Below are 16,532 nucleotides of genomic sequence, written 5' to 3'. Positions count from 1 at the left end.
ATGGAAACCCATTCCATTAAGCTCTCTACGCTGTTCTTGAGCTAATCTGAAGGCCACATGAAATTAGGAGGTCTGTAGCAATTGACTCTGCAGAAAGTTGGTGACCTCTGCGCACTATGCGCCTCAACATCCGCTGACCCCGCGCTGTCATTTTACGTGGCCTACCACTTCGTGGCTGAGTTGCCGTAGTTCCAAATCGCTTCCACTTCGCTATAATACCACTGACAGTTGACTGTGGAATATTTAGTAGCAAGAAAATTTCACAACTAAACTTGTTGTACAGGTGGCATCCTATCACAGTACCACGCTGGAATTCACTGAGCTCCTGAGAGCGACCCATTCTTTCACAAATGTGTGTAGAAGCAGTCTGCATGCCTATGACCATGGAAGTGATTGGAACATTTGAATTCAATGACATGGATGGGTGACTGAATACTTTTGGCAATATAATGTGTGTGTGTGTGTGTGTGTGTGTGTGTATATATATATATATATATAGACACACACACACATACAGTATAGTAAAGTTTGGTGGAGGGGGGATTATGGTGTGGTGTTGCTTTTCAGGAGTTGGGCTCGGCCACTTAGTTCCAGTGAAAGGAACTTTGTGGGAACAGTTTAGGGATGACCCCTTCCTGTTCCAACATGACTGCGCACCAGTGCACAAAGCAAACTCCATAAAAACATGGATGAGTGAGTTTGATGTAGAAGAACTTGACTGGCCTGCATATATATTGCCAAAAGTATTCACTCACCCATCCAAGTCATTGAATTCAAGTGTTCCATCATTCTTTTGGTCCATTCATCGTGAAATTTAAATACAATGTAAAGGACAACATGTGTTTTCAAATTATGTCAAAAACTGAAAATCGACAAAAATGGAAATTTTGTTCCGACAGCAGCGATATAGATATGTTACAGACACACACATCGTTGCACGGTGAAATGGTTCTTCAGACTGAAGCAGAACCCTTTTTGGTGGAATATATAGAACCATATTCAAAAAGGTTCGATATAGAACTCACTGTTCTAAATAGAACCATTACCTTTACTAAAGAAACCTTGAACAGCCATCATTTTTAGAGAGCGTACCCAGTTCTGTTATTAACCGTTTATTCTTATGGCGCTCCTCATAAACTCCTCGGGCCACTTGTGTTGTTATAACGGATTTTCCGGTTTGAACGATGTTCCGTTGTCATGGAAACGTGCAAGAATTTGTCCGTTTCAAGCCAAAGTTTAAGGCGTCTGAAAAGTCCACGTAACGAAACGTTTGAACGCCAACAAGAGCCTGGGGAGTATTTTACACTTTAAAGAGTGAAACCAGCGTTTCGAAGAAGTGAAACAGTAAAAGCTAGAGAGAGTCATCATGTGGTTCGGTCACATGACCGCTTTTAGGAAGCGAGTATATCGCACTCGAGCTCGACCGGAGTGTTGGTTAGGCGCGCAGGGGAGGCTCTGACAAACTTCCCACTCGGATACCACCGCGTCTTTCTCCTTAAATCGGTCTATGTTCTGCTATTTTAATGCGTCCTGACTTAAACTCGCTTTTTATGAAGGATACTTCCCTCACGGCGTCGTCAACATGGCCGCGGTTGACAAAAATAATGTCATTCACGGCTCCTCCGGTAAGTCAGCAGCAGTTTCCCTCAACAGCGCTGTGGCGTTGTGACTCGTACTGAGGTCTGCGGGTACTTGACCAGGTCAAAGCAGAGCAGCGAAAGCGAGGTGGGGGACTCTTAGTGAGCAAGCTAGCTGTTTATTTTACTGCAGTCAGAGCAGCAGATAAATAGCTGCGAGTGTTTGGGGTTTAGCTACATTACTGGCAGTATTTGGAGGTGCTGATAACACAGTGCAGATTAATGTTGCTCTATAGACTAAGACTCAACGTCTTCTGCTACTTGGCACAGCTTTCGTGTTTGTTCAGTGAAGGCAAGCGGGTACAAGAAGTTAGCTAACGTTTTTAGGTGACTTACGGTAGGCGCACAACAAAACGATATTTGTAAACATGTTCACGATACACGATATGCAGCGCGATATTGAATTTTTCTGAGATTTTAAAAGTTGGAACCGTCAAAATGCAATTTTTCAGACGCAGAATTATAAGGAAGCGCAGTCACATTGTTATCAGCAGATATTTCCTCACCTCTGCTCTCACTGCTCCCAGTGTACAACGAACAGTGTCTGTATTGGCTCGTAGTTTTCATATCAAGGCATCCCTACAGAAACGCATATTGTAATCGTGATGACAGTTACTGTTTTGATTCATTAAGCTTTTGACGCTTTTGATGAAGAAGTGACAGCTGATATTCATCCTGAATTAAGGCCAACTTTGTGTCCATGTTAGATCCTCAAGGGCTTGATTATGTGACTGCTGTTATGCCTCTAACACTAATATACACATTAGGATCAAGAACATACACAGGTTTAGCTGTAAGGTCATCAGGCCACCGCTGATTGATCGGTGTTCATTTTTACACCTAAGATTTTCGTCTTATTGATGCTGCATGTTTCAAGGCAGGATGACAGACTGAGAGTGAGGCACAATCATTCTGCATTTGAAGCTCAGAGGGTCAGCATGTCCTGTGGGCTTGCAAAATGTCTGAGCCATGCGGAGAAATGGTTTGGCTCCCAGACATCTTGACACACAAACTTTTCTTACCTAAAAACAAGTGACTCAGTAGTGTTTTGTGTTACGTTGCAGAGTCATCTAATGGCATGGTCCAGCCGCGCCATCCTGGCCAGTGGTCAGTCTTAGTCTCAAGTGTTATGGTAATCACGGGTTTTTGGCCTGTGAGCTGAATACAGCTAAATATAACCCATTTTGAGACTGTTGGAAAATGCCTGTCATTGCATTTGCAGCTAACACAGTTTACTGGTCTTAAGCTGTCTGGCTTGTGCTACATAATACTCCAAACCCAGTGAATGATTCTTTTGTTTTTTTGCCTAGCTGAAAACCGGATTACTTATTGACCTCATCGGTCAAATCAAAGAAATGGGGACACTGTACAGCACAACCAGTGGCTTCCATCAGACTTGTTGCTACTTTTTTGAAGAGATACTTATAAATGTTGCATTTTGCTGATACGAGTGATTTTACTGCTTCGTTAGTGGTGTCTAACTGTGGGAATATGATATTTACATTTACGGCATTTGGCTGACGCTCTTGTCCAGAGCGACTTACAATTTTGATCATTTTTACATAGGTGGCCAAAGTAAAGTAGGTTGTTTCCTTCTCCTGTAAAGTTACCATTGTGGAGATACAAGGTTTTCCTCCGACAACAGCGAAAAGTATTAATATGATTCTGATATCATTGTACATACCTAATTTTCTGGGCACACAGTATGTAAGGCAAGTTTTAGTTTCTAAAATTAGTGGGCCAACAGAGCGGTAGTGCCATGTGAAACATAATGGGTGCTATGATTTTTATTAATTCATTTTTACAGATAATGTATTTATTAAAGCGTGTGAGGAAAAATCAAGCATTTTGTAAAAATGATTTGAAAAATAATACGACTGACATCCAATCAACTACTTGTTACTTTTACTATTATACTGGCTTTGTTATTTAATCTGTCTTTTATGATGAATGCAGTGGTCCAGTGTTGTAGAAGTACTGATGATGCCTATGATGTACTCAGAAAAGCATAAATAGTGATAATTACACATTGCCTGCCCTTACTGGCATCATGTTCTCACTGTTCAAAGCTGTTTGGACCCTTATTTATGTTCCTGTTCACCAAAGCCTCTTTTTAGAGTAAAGGTCAAGCAACAGGACCGATTTACTGCCTTTTGGGCCTGGTTTCTGGATGTTAAGCTCATTGCTAAAAAGGATTTTCAACAGAAAAATCCCACTGGTGGTGGAACAGAGTCCCAGACAGTATGTGTGTTTCTGGAACTAGATGGATATTGGGTAAGATGGGTAATTAGGTTTAAAATGAGCTCATTCTAGATTAGCCGTAGATCCAGAGTGCTGCTCAATGGTCTGTTGTCGTTACCTTTTTTTGCATAACAGTTCTATTGTTATTTCTTATAATATGATTAGCTCCGTGTAGCTCATACAGTGATTTATGTCATACGCATGTTTTATGTGACGCACAGGCCAAAGGTACCTTGGTTTTGATACACTTTCCTTTTGGTTTCTGCTTTCTGTTGACCCTTTTATTAAGTTGCACATGCGTGTGTGTGGAAACCGTTTTGTATTTGTATGAATCCAAACATGTTTACACTGCACTCTTTAGTCTCATTTGCTGTACTTGTCAACTGGAAACTCGTCATTTTCCAGCTTCCTACTTCCCTTCTCAAAGCATCTGTGCAACTTCAGCTGTTTGAGGTTGGACATTGGCTGTTCATAGTTAGTTAGTGCTTATTTGGCTGCTGTGTGAGTATAAATAGCTTTTGCATTGGTTTGACAAGTGAATTCTTGCTCAGAGTGATTTAACCTGTGTTTAGTAATCTAAAGCATGTCATACATAAATAAAAACTTGAATTTCTGCTTAAAAAGCTTAAAATCTTCACTACTATTTCCAGTGCTCCAGTAAGTAGTTGTCTTTTTGGTCCAAGATCAGTCATTTTGAGTTTTTGTTCCCAGTTTATCCTTGTTTAAATGGGGTTTAAATAATGGAAAATGCTTATATTAAAAACAGGACTTTTGGCCAGAGTGACTAGGTAACTCTGTGGGTAAATTTCTGATCGCAGTGTCCAGACACAGCCAATGTACTGTACACGTAAGCCTAGTCTTGGTGCAGAGAGAAAGTGTGTTTCTGCTTGTGACATTAATCAGGCCAGAAGTTCAAATCCTGATAAAATTTTGTCTGAACCTGACCCAAACCACATCATCAAGATGCAAGTACAGTATAATTCTGTCTAAAACTGACCCAGGCTAGCCCGTTCTCACCCAAGGTGCTGAATTAAACCTGGTAGTTCAATGCCAGGTAAACTACAGTATAACGACAATAAGAGCGGTCATTAGATCACATACAAGTAGAGATGGGACCATACCACTATTTCTTTTGATACCAATACTGAAATCTTGAGTATCGACCAGTACTAATACTGATTAGATGAACTACTAAGCTTTAAAATTAGCTGTTCTTAATTGGAGCACTTAAGATAGACACCTAAAAGTAGGCTACTATGCTCAGACTACTCAAAGAGCTTGTTTACACATTCCATCAACATGTAGCCTATTTCACGCCTGGATCGTATCTGGATATCAGGGTTCATACGGTCATGAAAGTCATGGAATACAGAAATTTGGTTTTCCAGGCTTGGAAAAATCATGGAATTTCTTGGACTTTTTTTCACCCATGCTGTTTGTCATTTCATCACATTTGAATCGCTGAAGGGTCTCAGTTCTTTTTGCAATCTAGACTCAAGACTAATGTATTTCATGTAGCTTTACAAACATGTTGTTAATATGAATCTCGGCTGGCTGAGGTGTGTAATTCAGGACGTGTGTGTTGTGGAAGATGTTTGACATTTTAACACTGGAGAAGACGACTTGCGAAGCCCAAAGTAAGAAGAATAACACACCGTTGCTACTTCTCGAATCAATATCTGCGTGAATCAGCTCCTTCACTGTGAGTATACTGTATACTTCAAGTGTTGTAAGTGGCGCAGTGGTGAATGCACCAGAAATGACTCAATCGCAGTGTGTTGTCATGCAATCCAAAATTTTGAAATTTTTTGCCATTTTGTTCAATATGAATGAATTTGAAGGGAGATTTGCATAGCAGGTTCGCCTCTAGATGATTGTGTGATACCTCTGTCATACCATGTCACAGAGAAAACTGCAGAGACAGAAGCGCTACGGTAAATGCTAATGTGTTCGCTTCAGGTTTGCACACCATCTGCAATCTTGAGCGACACTCTGCCGCCAAAGTAACTCACAGTAACTTCACAGCACTTGGTCTGCGCAGCGGCAGTTAAAACATCACACGCTGCAGCTACTTTAAGAAATGATGGCCTACCTACCGAGGTACTCTCACTGATTTGATTGTATACAGGCTTTGTTGTATTCAACATCTCTCACTACATCCCTCTTCTAAATACGTGTCAAAAATCACCGACATTGTGGATTTGAATGGGACTTAAATCACAGAGAAAGTTCAGAAGCCTAATAAATACATTACCTCCCCTCACCATGTAAAACTAACTCTTCCACTTTGAACTTCAGTTAGAAGTAACTCATTTCACAGGCTAAATAAATATGTCGTTATTGTTAATTTGATGAACGTTGTTCACCTAATCATGATGTGTGTGCATGCACAACGTGTTGTGTAATGACAAGACACTAAACCACGAGTTACTAACAAAACCTATGGATACGCTTGCATATTAGAATATAAGATGACGGAGGAGTCAAAACAAAATATGTAGGGTCTGAAATTATGAATGTATTGAGCAAAATGATCTGTTCTCTGAGGTCAGAGTGTTAAACCTGGTGCAGATATCCATGCAAGGGTCAAATTTTAACTAAAAATTGTAACTGCTGGCTGTATGTTAAATTAGTGCTGGATACTTACTGATAAAGTTGAATATTGTGGTATTCATTTCACAGTATCATCCTCACGCTCATCAAGTGCAATTAAAGTTTAACATTAATAAAGTTAATGAGCTCATGTTTCGTGAGTTTTTATGGATTTTAAGCAAATGACACTGTAAATCATCAAGGTCAGCATACAATGAATAAAGTGCAGAAAGTTAAATGGTCCTTGTCCAGCAAATATATCGCTAAAAATATCTGATGTATCTTACCCAGGTAAAAAACATGTCAGTACAGGCACTGCTCTTGTTTTGTTTACTTTTTTTTATCCATTGTGATATGAGTCAACAAGCTTGGACACTTTCATTCACCCAAAGCGCAAGATGGCTCTTCGGGATGACTCCAGCCTAGCGTTCCTCCATCTTTTGTTTTCTTGTTTATCCTCTCACCTGATGACCTAGTCAGCACTAATTTCCACTCATGTAATTGTAAACAGATATTGAGAACATATTTTGTTAACACTTGTGTTAAATGTGGTCAAGATCCATCTCTGACCATCTCCAAATGTGATTTGAGTCATTCACTCATGAATCCACACATGGTCTAGTCATGGAAAACACATGTTGATGCAAGGTGTTCCGAGGTCCAGACTCCATGTAAGAAAAAATACACAACTAACAATATGTGAGAGTGTATTTTTCAGGATCAAATTAATACATATTTGAGTTTAATTCTTATTTCGGTTCTTGTTATTTTAAAACATTTTTCCCCTTACCTTCTCATATCTGCATTTTCCACATTTTCTGCTGTATTGGCCTAATACTGATACGTGGTATCAGATCAGTACCATCACTATGTACAAATAAAATAAAAAAAATAAATAAATCAAGCAGTTCTTTTGAACAGTATGCCAAACTCCTGTAGTCTGGATAAATGTTTCGTAATGCATTGTAGTATTCCATAATATTTATTGTGCAACCATTTTCTCAGGAGCATGGGTCTTATAGACCTCAAATTCCTAAACTGAAAAAGTGACCAAATGGGAAAGTAAAAATGGGAAGCTGTGAGAACATCGATATGAAACTCGAACCTGGGCCAAGCCTGACACATTTTTGGGGAAATGACCTCTATATGCAAGTGCACCCAAACCCAGCATGAACAGGCAGGGCCCACTGCATTGGGACATGTATTTCAAACTCTGTTTCTGCTTTGTGTGATGGACAGGATAGAGAGAACAAGTGTTTTAAAGCAATTGGTTGATGGAAAATTAGTTTTCAGTAATCAATTAAGTGTGCTTATGTGGTTTCTGACACTGTATGACACTGTTATGTATAAAAATGTACAAGTGTATATCATATTGCTAAAAGTAGTAGTAGCAACCACTGGAGCTGGATTTGGACCTTTTGTATTTTTTTAAAGCAGCGGTATGTAAGATTTTTTTTGTTAAATGCATTACTGAGTCAGGAGGTGAAAAACATGCTAAAATGGTGTGCACACTCTGCTTTGAATCTTCCTGTAAACCCTGTAATTTAAAAAGTGACTAGCGTCAGTTAGTTAGTTGTTATTTGTGTTAGACTTTTGGTTCCAGTGCAGAAGTAGAGAAGCAGTCCTCAGATTTTTAGGGTAAAATGTGTGTAAATTAGTTTTTTGTTTTTTGTTTTTTTTAACCTTTCCTGTAAACCAGTAGTGTATAGTAAGCTAAAATATTATGTTTCATGTGTGTCGGTGTTGTTGTGTCGGCATGTGTGTATTGTGTACTGTGTTGTTTCAGTGATGTGTGTGTGCACTATTTGTTTGGGCAGTGTGGCTATGGGTGGCCCGGTTTGGAGTGACAGATTCAGATGATACTTTGGATAAGACTGATGGTTACACTTCTGTATCTCTCTTTGACAGCTGGAGCGTGTGTGGTAGTGTCCGAAGACGTACCTCACTGCTCGCAAAGCTGGACGGATGAGATTTTTTCACTCATTTAACCCCCGTTTGATTGACTCTATCGCTCCGTTTTAGACATGGTGGCTCAGCGCAGCCTAAATACACCCGTGTCGTCTATGATTTTCTTCAAGATCAGTATCACTCAGTCAGCATTTGTCCATGTTTATGAGAATTTTGTCCTGTTGACACGACATATTTCAAGACAAGATGCCAGTGAGTCATACAAGAAGCACATACGCAAGCCCCGTCACTGAAGCAGTTGACTTCATGATACTTCTGATTACAAAAAGTGGGTGTGAGTTGACATCCTGTTTGAAAACAGAAGTCTTGTTCTTTCAGTGTTTTCAACAGTGTTGATCCTCTTAGTTTTTACATTGTTTAGTCATTGGGGAGTCTACTGGCATGCTACGGAGGGGCTGAACATGATGTTGACACAGACAGTAGCATTGCCAGGGGGCATACTTCATTGTTAGCTTAGTTATTCTATTTCCCACCCATTACCGTATTAGCCTCAAAGTACAATTGCTTACTTGTATTTAAATGCCCAGCATTAGTTACTATAATAGCTTACAGAATACCAGAGTAGGTAGAGACTAATTAACCAAATCATACCTTTTACGGCACTGGGAGCAGATGTCTGAATGGTGAATGATTGAACACTGTGATGTTCTTGTCCTTTTTGACAGTATTATTTGTTTACTTTTTTTTTTCTCACCACTCAGAAATCTGAGGGGCCTCAGATGTCTACCTCAGAAATCCCACCTTCCCCCAGTGGCTACGCCCTGAGACGTTAAAGGTGTTAGAATACTCACATTAAAATGTAATACTTTTATTGTGCTGACCAAACTGCTTCAGTTCTACTGTAAAATTTCTATGTCATCAGTCAGTCTCATCACCATCCTTGAGCCATTTAGCATGCTGCTACCAAAATCTAGACTGATAATTGACTAATGGAATATCGTTCCATATGCATATTCACATCAGTGCTTCTTGATTAGCCTGTAATCCACTGTGGTTTTCCCCCACTTCACACTCATGTCTGGTTTAAGCCAAACCCACTTTTTGTTTGCAGTTTAAAAGACGGTATCAGGAAAAAGTGTTATTCAGGAATTCAGCCCTACAAATGACTTTTTAGCAAATTTTTTAGCAGTACAAGTTTGGAACTGTGAACACGTTTAGGTTTTCCACTTTAAAATATCTGGGATATCAGATATTCTGACACGAATTGGAGTGATTTCACTGTTCTGTTAAAAACAGAGTCGAATGAAAGTAGGAAAAGAAACCTCCTGCCCCCGGAAACCGTTCACACTTTTGATGTATTTAAATGTATTTGTCATCTAAAGAAATGACCCAAAAAGTGCAAAATGAATAGTTTTTCTTTCTGTATTGAAAGCGTATTGCACCGTGTTGCAAACATGTCACTATATATTATAATGAAATTGGTGTATCATAACCTGGGTAGATATACAGGTTTGAAAATGACTCTAGTCAGCTTTGCTGACTTAAGTGGACTTGTGATCTACATACGGTCACTGCGAACTGCTTCAGCACACCAACACCGTAAAAGCACTTTATAGGCACATTCCCTTCTGTGGTCTTTTCTGTCGACTTTTAATCTTGTTTGCTTTGCTGACCGATTTATTTTATATTCGTCTCTGTTTCTTTTTCTCTTTCACTTGCATTTTTCTTCTTGACTGGAGCGGCTGCTGTCAGCTCGGGTAGTGATTTATTTAGCCGTTAATGAGCCATGCTGAGTGCTCTTCCTCTATCACTCCATCCACTGACCGTGTGCACATGCGGGTGTTCGCTGCTCACTTTAGTAATGTATCGTGATTTATTTCACCTCGAAATTGAATTCCGAACACATTTTAGCTGACGTTTTTCACCTGACGGTGCTACTGTAGACTGCAGGTTCTTTTTTCTTCAGTGTTAGTGTTATTTCTTCAACACTTACGTGTATGCGAGCGTTTGCCATTTACTATTGTGATGTGTCATGATGTAATTTGCGCCACATCAAATTCCTGCGTTTTTTTCTACTTATTTTTGAGCTGGAATGCCCTTGTGTGCCAGATAGTAGACGTAAGATGGTGTGCTCTGCCAATCTTAGTGTCGTGGCACAGGTTTACGGATTCTCCTAATTTGAAATTCCCTAGGAGTAACTGTAAATAACTGTTAGTGAACTTTTACGTTTTTGTTTGTTTTTTTTGTTTGTTTTTTAGAACATCGTACATAGAGAGGATTGTATTATACTGTATATAAATTAGTCTATAGTAGGTGTGGACTGTGTATCTATATGGTATTAACATTTAATATAATTTATTTCCCAATTACAGTCAAATGCAAACGTTTGGGAATCCTACATGTTCTTCAAATTGCATTTCTTGATTTTCTAAATGAAAATATGTTAACACGTCCTCTACGTAGAACACACTTCTATACATTTTTAAACCAATACTATTCATTTGCTGAAATTAACTTATTTGGAATTGTGGCCTGTGTAAAGACTTATTTTACATTTTATTTTTCCATATATTTTTCCAATGTGAAACAGATACATAGAAAATATGCACTAGAACTGAAAAGAAAAATGTTTAAAATATTTAAATGTGTTGACTTATTTTCACATAGAAAATCAACAAAAATTTAATTTGACCAGGAGTGTTTAAACTTCTAAAACCTAAAACAAGCTCACACAAAAAGAAAACAAACATATGACCGATCAGTTCCAGATGATTGAATTTGGTCAAAATAATGCAGGCTAATTTTTAACCATGTCAAATACTTGGTTCACCAGACATATCACAATCACAGAGATGTAGCAGTGTAATCACAGTAACAGTATTATATTAATATCTCTATTTTACGGTGAAGTCACGTGCTAAGTGTTCTCCTCCAAGCACACTGAGGCAAAGAGTAATGTTTGTGGCAAAGTAAATCCACAAATGTGCTGGCATCTGGATTTCTAGAGCAGCCAGTGATGTTTTGATAATTTGGTGTGATGTATTACTTTAGCAATTGGTTGTAACTAAACATTAGTTATAATTGAAAATCAGAGAGTACCAAAAAATCTGACTTTGTCCTACATCTCAAACTGATTAAAGTCACCTTGGACTGCCTTGAGCAACGGATAAGAGCTTTGACAGATATTACAGCTATTTCAGACTTCCTGCGTCACCATGGTGCCTCATGGCCAGAACATGTTTTTGTTCTAGAGAACAGCTACAGAATGTTACAGTGCAATACGGGTGGAAATATTCGACCTCAGGATGAATTTCTTTAGGAGACTATTCAGTGTAGGAGTAATATGGCAGAAGTATCACAGTACCTGAAGATAGTTTTACAACGTTTAGTTTTACTGTGGTTTGATGTTGGAACATGCAAAAAAAAACAGTAGGGCAACATTTAAAAAAATCTAATTATTTTTATTCAACATTTCACACTAAGTTCAATTTAACATGACCGGTTATGCTCTCTTTTTCAGCTTGCAGTTGTCAGTGTTCTTTAAGAGCTAACAAAATCCACAAATATTCTCAAAAAAAGCAAAGTGAGGTAATATTTAATGAAAAAAAAAATGTATATGTCAAATCTCAGATTTCGCCATAAACTGATTTGAATATTTTGGGTCAATTCAGATTAAATTTTAAAATTTATTTATTTAAATGCGCTATATTCACCTGTTAGTGGCCAAACCGTTTAAACAGCAGTGGAATATAGTTAATAAAAACTGTTTATGTTTGAAAATCAGCCAACAGTTGGCATACTAGATATTTCTGTATCGCTATATTACTATAACACTAATGTATATGTAAAATATAGTATAGACAAAACCCAGCCCACTTTGGTATCTCTGCTGTGCCGTCGTTTAAGGATCCCTATAGTACAGTATATGATGTTTTCTTGATTATTCCGGTGAATAAATGGTACTGTTTTTCACAGGTACATTGCCAGTCTTTTTTCCTGCTTTGTTTTTTTATTTTATTTTTACTTGCTGTTGATCTTCACACAAGAACAGACAGAAGTAACCAGATGGAGGGCTCCTTCGTTCAAACATACTCAGTTGCTCTCAAATGAGCTGTAAATGCATTAGTAGGGTGGGTGAGGCAGAATGATGTGAATTCATGCCTGCTTCACGCCTCTAAGGGTTTATTTACTTACAGTACTATGACTGACCTCTGCATCTTTAAGTCTACTGAACTGGATGCTGAGGTATTAAAGGAATACTTCACCCTAAAATAATGTGGCTCATTGTTTATGAAAACTGTTACAATGAGCTTGTTGGAACAATAAACAGGTTTCTGCTAAAGTTAATTAATTATTACCAATATTAGCATAATTGGATGAAAGTTAAATCACCAATGCCTCGACAATATCTCTTTCGTGCTGCAGGTTAAAGATTGTGGCTTCTGATATGGTTGTTGTGGCATGTTGAAGGAGATTAGATCACCACTCGGCTGATTCTTATCCGTTCTTTTTTTGTGCTGATGACCTGTCTTTCTTGAATTCTTATTTTGCACATTCTCTGCTCTCTCTGTTTCTTTCTAGAAGGGGATAGGTTGCTGTCTCCAGTGACTCGCTATGGTTCCCACGAATGCAACAATGACCACAGCAACCGAAGGTTGTCCCCTACGACAGGAACCTGGGTGACTGTGGACCAAGAGGAGGAAGCCTTGCGCAGGAAGCTGAAATATTTCTTTATGAGCCCTTGTGATAAGTTCCATGCCAAAGGCCGGAAGCCATATAAACTGGCCCTGCAGCTCATAAAGATCATCATTGTCACAATACAGGTACAAGACTGATCAGCAATTTGAAACAGTTTTTCTTTCTTAAGTCTTAAACAGAGGTGTAAATATTTTAATACAGTATTGAGAAATAAAAAAAAAATTCAAACAGAAGTTTCGTTTTAAATAAATTTCAAACCATATTACTCATGTGCTTCCGAGTCTCTTCTGAGAGTTTCTCATTGGCCATTTTTCACGGAAACTGCTGCCAGTGTTCAAAAATAGCCATCTGGGTGCATCCTATAAGAGTAAAACAAGAAGTGGACGCTATACCAAACCCGATGCTCAAATGACTGAAAAAAATTTTTGTTAGAGCACTGGAGCAGCCAAACCAAATTATGCCTAACCAATCTATTTATTATTATGCTATTATAGCAGTTTGAATCCTAACGATGCTGCAACTGTCTGTAATTACTAGATCTTTAGCTGTGATATTTTTGCCTGTACAGGTACCAGCACAGATGCTCAGTGGCGTGTCATCATATATGGATTGAAAGATAATATCTTTCAGCCTCTAATACATATTATTCACACAATAAATCTCCTAGTGTCCAGTGACCACCTGAACATAAGCTGCTGGGAGTTAAACTTGGTGATGTGTCAGCCTTGACATAATGATTGGATGAAGACCCTCTAAACGAACTGAGACTGTGCTAATATGAGCTTGAGTCTGAAGCATAGTTTTAGACTAATGCTATTTTACTTTCGCTTAAGATGACATCTGCAAGTTTGGCCTGACATTGAAACCATGAACAATGTTACATAATATGCGATGTACGTGCTGTGTTTCATTTTAATGCTTTCTTCAGAAATAACTGAATGCTTCTCCTTCTCTCTCTCTAGCTGGTGATGTTTGGTCTAAGTAACCAGATGGTTGTGACATTTAAAGAAGAGAACACAGCTTCATTTAAACATCTGTTCCTCAAAGGCTATGATGGCGCGAGTGATGCACTGGCAGTGTACACACAGAGTGATGTCTATGACTGCATCTACTATGCAATAAAGCAGGTAAATACCCCTAACATTTACATATTCAGCAGGCCATGGGTTCAGTGTATCAATACTATTATTAATACTATATTAATACCATCGCACATAGTCATAGAGGGCATGCGTGTGATGTCACTGTTGGCAGTAGTCAACACAGTTACACCCATTCAGAGGCAGAAAAACGAATTGTCTGTGTAATTGGCAGTGAAGTACATGGCGTGTCATCGCACATCTTCTTTCTGGACATAACTGCAAACATCAACGCTGCTGCATACGAACATGTCTCTCTAAGTCCTGCCATACAAGTATAATTGTCCCTGTCTTGTCTGCAGTTGTCCAAGGTTTCAGTGAAGGCTCACTGGTTCTCTGTTTTTTCCCGGCACATATATACACTATATTTCCAAAAGTATTCACTCACCCATCCTGATCATTGAATTCAGGTGTTCCAATCACTTCCATGGCCAAAGATGTATAAAACCAAGTACCTAGGCATGCAGAGTGCTTCTGCAAGAATGGGTCACTCTCAGGAGCTCAGTGAACTCCTGGACTCCACCTATGCATCCAGGCTAGTTGTGAAGTTTTCTCTTTACTAAATATTCCACAGTCAACTGTCAGTGGTATTATAACAAAGTGGAAGCGATTGAGAACAACAGCAACTCAGCCATGAAGTGGTAGGCCACATAAAATGACAGAGCGGGGTCAGCGGATGCTGAGGCGCATAGTTGTAGAGGTCACCAACTTTCTGCAAAGTCAATCACTACAGACCTCCAAACTTCATGTGGCCTTCAGATTAGCTCAAGAAGAGTGTAGAGAGCTTCAAGGAATGGGTTTCCATGACCGAGCAGCTGCATCCAAGCCTTACATCACCAAGTGCAATGCAAAGCATCAAATGCAGTGATGTAAAGCGCTGCCACTGGACTCTAGAGCAGTGGAGACGTGTTCTCTGGAGTGATGAATCGCGCTTCTCCGTCTGACAATCCGATGGACAAGTCTGGGCTTGGTTGCCAGGAGAACAGTACTTCTTTGACTGCTTTGTGCCAAGTGTAAAGCTTAGTGGAGGGGGGATTATGGTGTGGGGTTGTTTTTCAGGAGTTGGGTTGGGCCCCTTAGCTCCAGCCCCTTAGTTACAGTTAAAGGAACTCTTAATGCTTCAGCAAACCATGAGACTGTGGACAGTTTCATACTCCCAACTTTGTGGAAACAGTTTGGGGACGACCCCTTCCTGTTCCAAGATGACTGCGCACAAAAGAACTTGAAAGTGAAAATGTGGAAGAACTTGATGTCCTGCACAGAGTCCTGACCTCAGCCTGATAGAACACCTTTGGGATGAATTAGAGTGGAGACTGCAAGCCAGGCCTTCTCGTCCAGCATCAGTGTCTGACTTCACAAATGCGCTTCTGGAAGAATGGTCAAAAATTCCCATAAACACACTAATAAACTGGAAAGCCTTCCCAGAAGAGTTGAAGCTGTTATAGCTGTAAAGGGTTGGCTGACGTCATATTAAACCATATGGATTAAGAATGGGGTGTCACTCGAGTTCGTATGCGAGTGAAGGCAGATGAGCGAATACTTTTGGCAGTATGTCATGTATATGTAATGTTACTGCGTGGCACAACTATGAACAAACTAGGTCTAGCCACCCTATGGTTTTCGAATTAAAAGTTACAATAAAATGCAAATATTTGTACAAACCTGTCTGTATACAACCAGAATATACATTGGTGTCTTCATTACTTTAATTTCACCAACAAATCGCTGTCAACTCCAATTTACATTAATTTAAGCAGATAATCACTTTCATTCTCAAGCAGCTTTTGCCAGAGAGTTTGCTGTTCTTCTTATTTACCCTACAGGGGAATTTCACATATATTTTTTCATTATAAAATCATTGAGAGTCATTCATTGAGTGTCATGAAAGTCATTCAGAGTGTTTTGATGTAAAATGATACATTGTGGAGAAACTTTCCAGCTGAGATTTACTTAGAGTGGTAGTGATGGGAACCAGGGCTTGCAATGTCAACAGTGCAAATAGGAACAAATAGGCCTGGTTGATATCTGGTTCCTTTCACTACTATTGTGAGATTCCCTAGGATGGTGCATGTTACCAGTGTGAATGACTTTGTTTAGATCTTAAAGAAGAAGTTTGGAAAAATGGTGAAATCCCTCTTTAAATGTTTCCTTGTGCAAAAGCACTGCAACGATTTCTGACAGCTTCTTAGACAGTAGACTTAACTCATCAGCTATTTTTATTGTTTTTATTTTTATTATTTATTGTTTTTGAGCTTGTAAAGTAGTTGTTGAGCATAGTGTTAGGGTTAGTGCAGTATAATGCGGTGCTGATTAAGAT

The 16,532-nt window shown here is 39.1% G+C and overlaps 1 protein-coding gene across 1 annotated transcript in view; it reads left to right on the top strand.

Moving 5' to 3' along the window:
- Nucleotides 1-1,382: 1,382 nt before the first annotated feature.
- Nucleotides 1,383-16,532, top strand: part of mcoln1a (mucolipin 1a) — a 30,977-nt gene continuing 15,827 nt past the window's right edge. Inside the window, exons 1-3 of the mRNA XM_017699087.2 lie at nucleotides 1,383-1,625; nucleotides 12,960-13,201; nucleotides 14,039-14,203. Coding sequence (XP_017554576.1) covers nucleotides 1,583-1,625; nucleotides 12,960-13,201; nucleotides 14,039-14,203 — 450 coding nt within the window. The 5' untranslated portion in view covers nucleotides 1,383-1,582. The remainder of the gene's footprint in view (nucleotides 1,626-12,959; nucleotides 13,202-14,038; nucleotides 14,204-16,532) is intronic.

The sequence above is a fragment of the Pygocentrus nattereri genome, chromosome 12, assembly GCF_015220715.1.
Source record: "Pygocentrus nattereri isolate fPygNat1 chromosome 12, fPygNat1.pri, whole genome shotgun sequence".
NCBI lineage: Eukaryota > Metazoa > Chordata > Actinopteri > Characiformes > Serrasalmidae > Pygocentrus > Pygocentrus nattereri.
The sequence above is the reverse complement of the archived record's forward strand: the minus strand, read 5'-3'. Positions and strand labels throughout refer to the sequence as shown.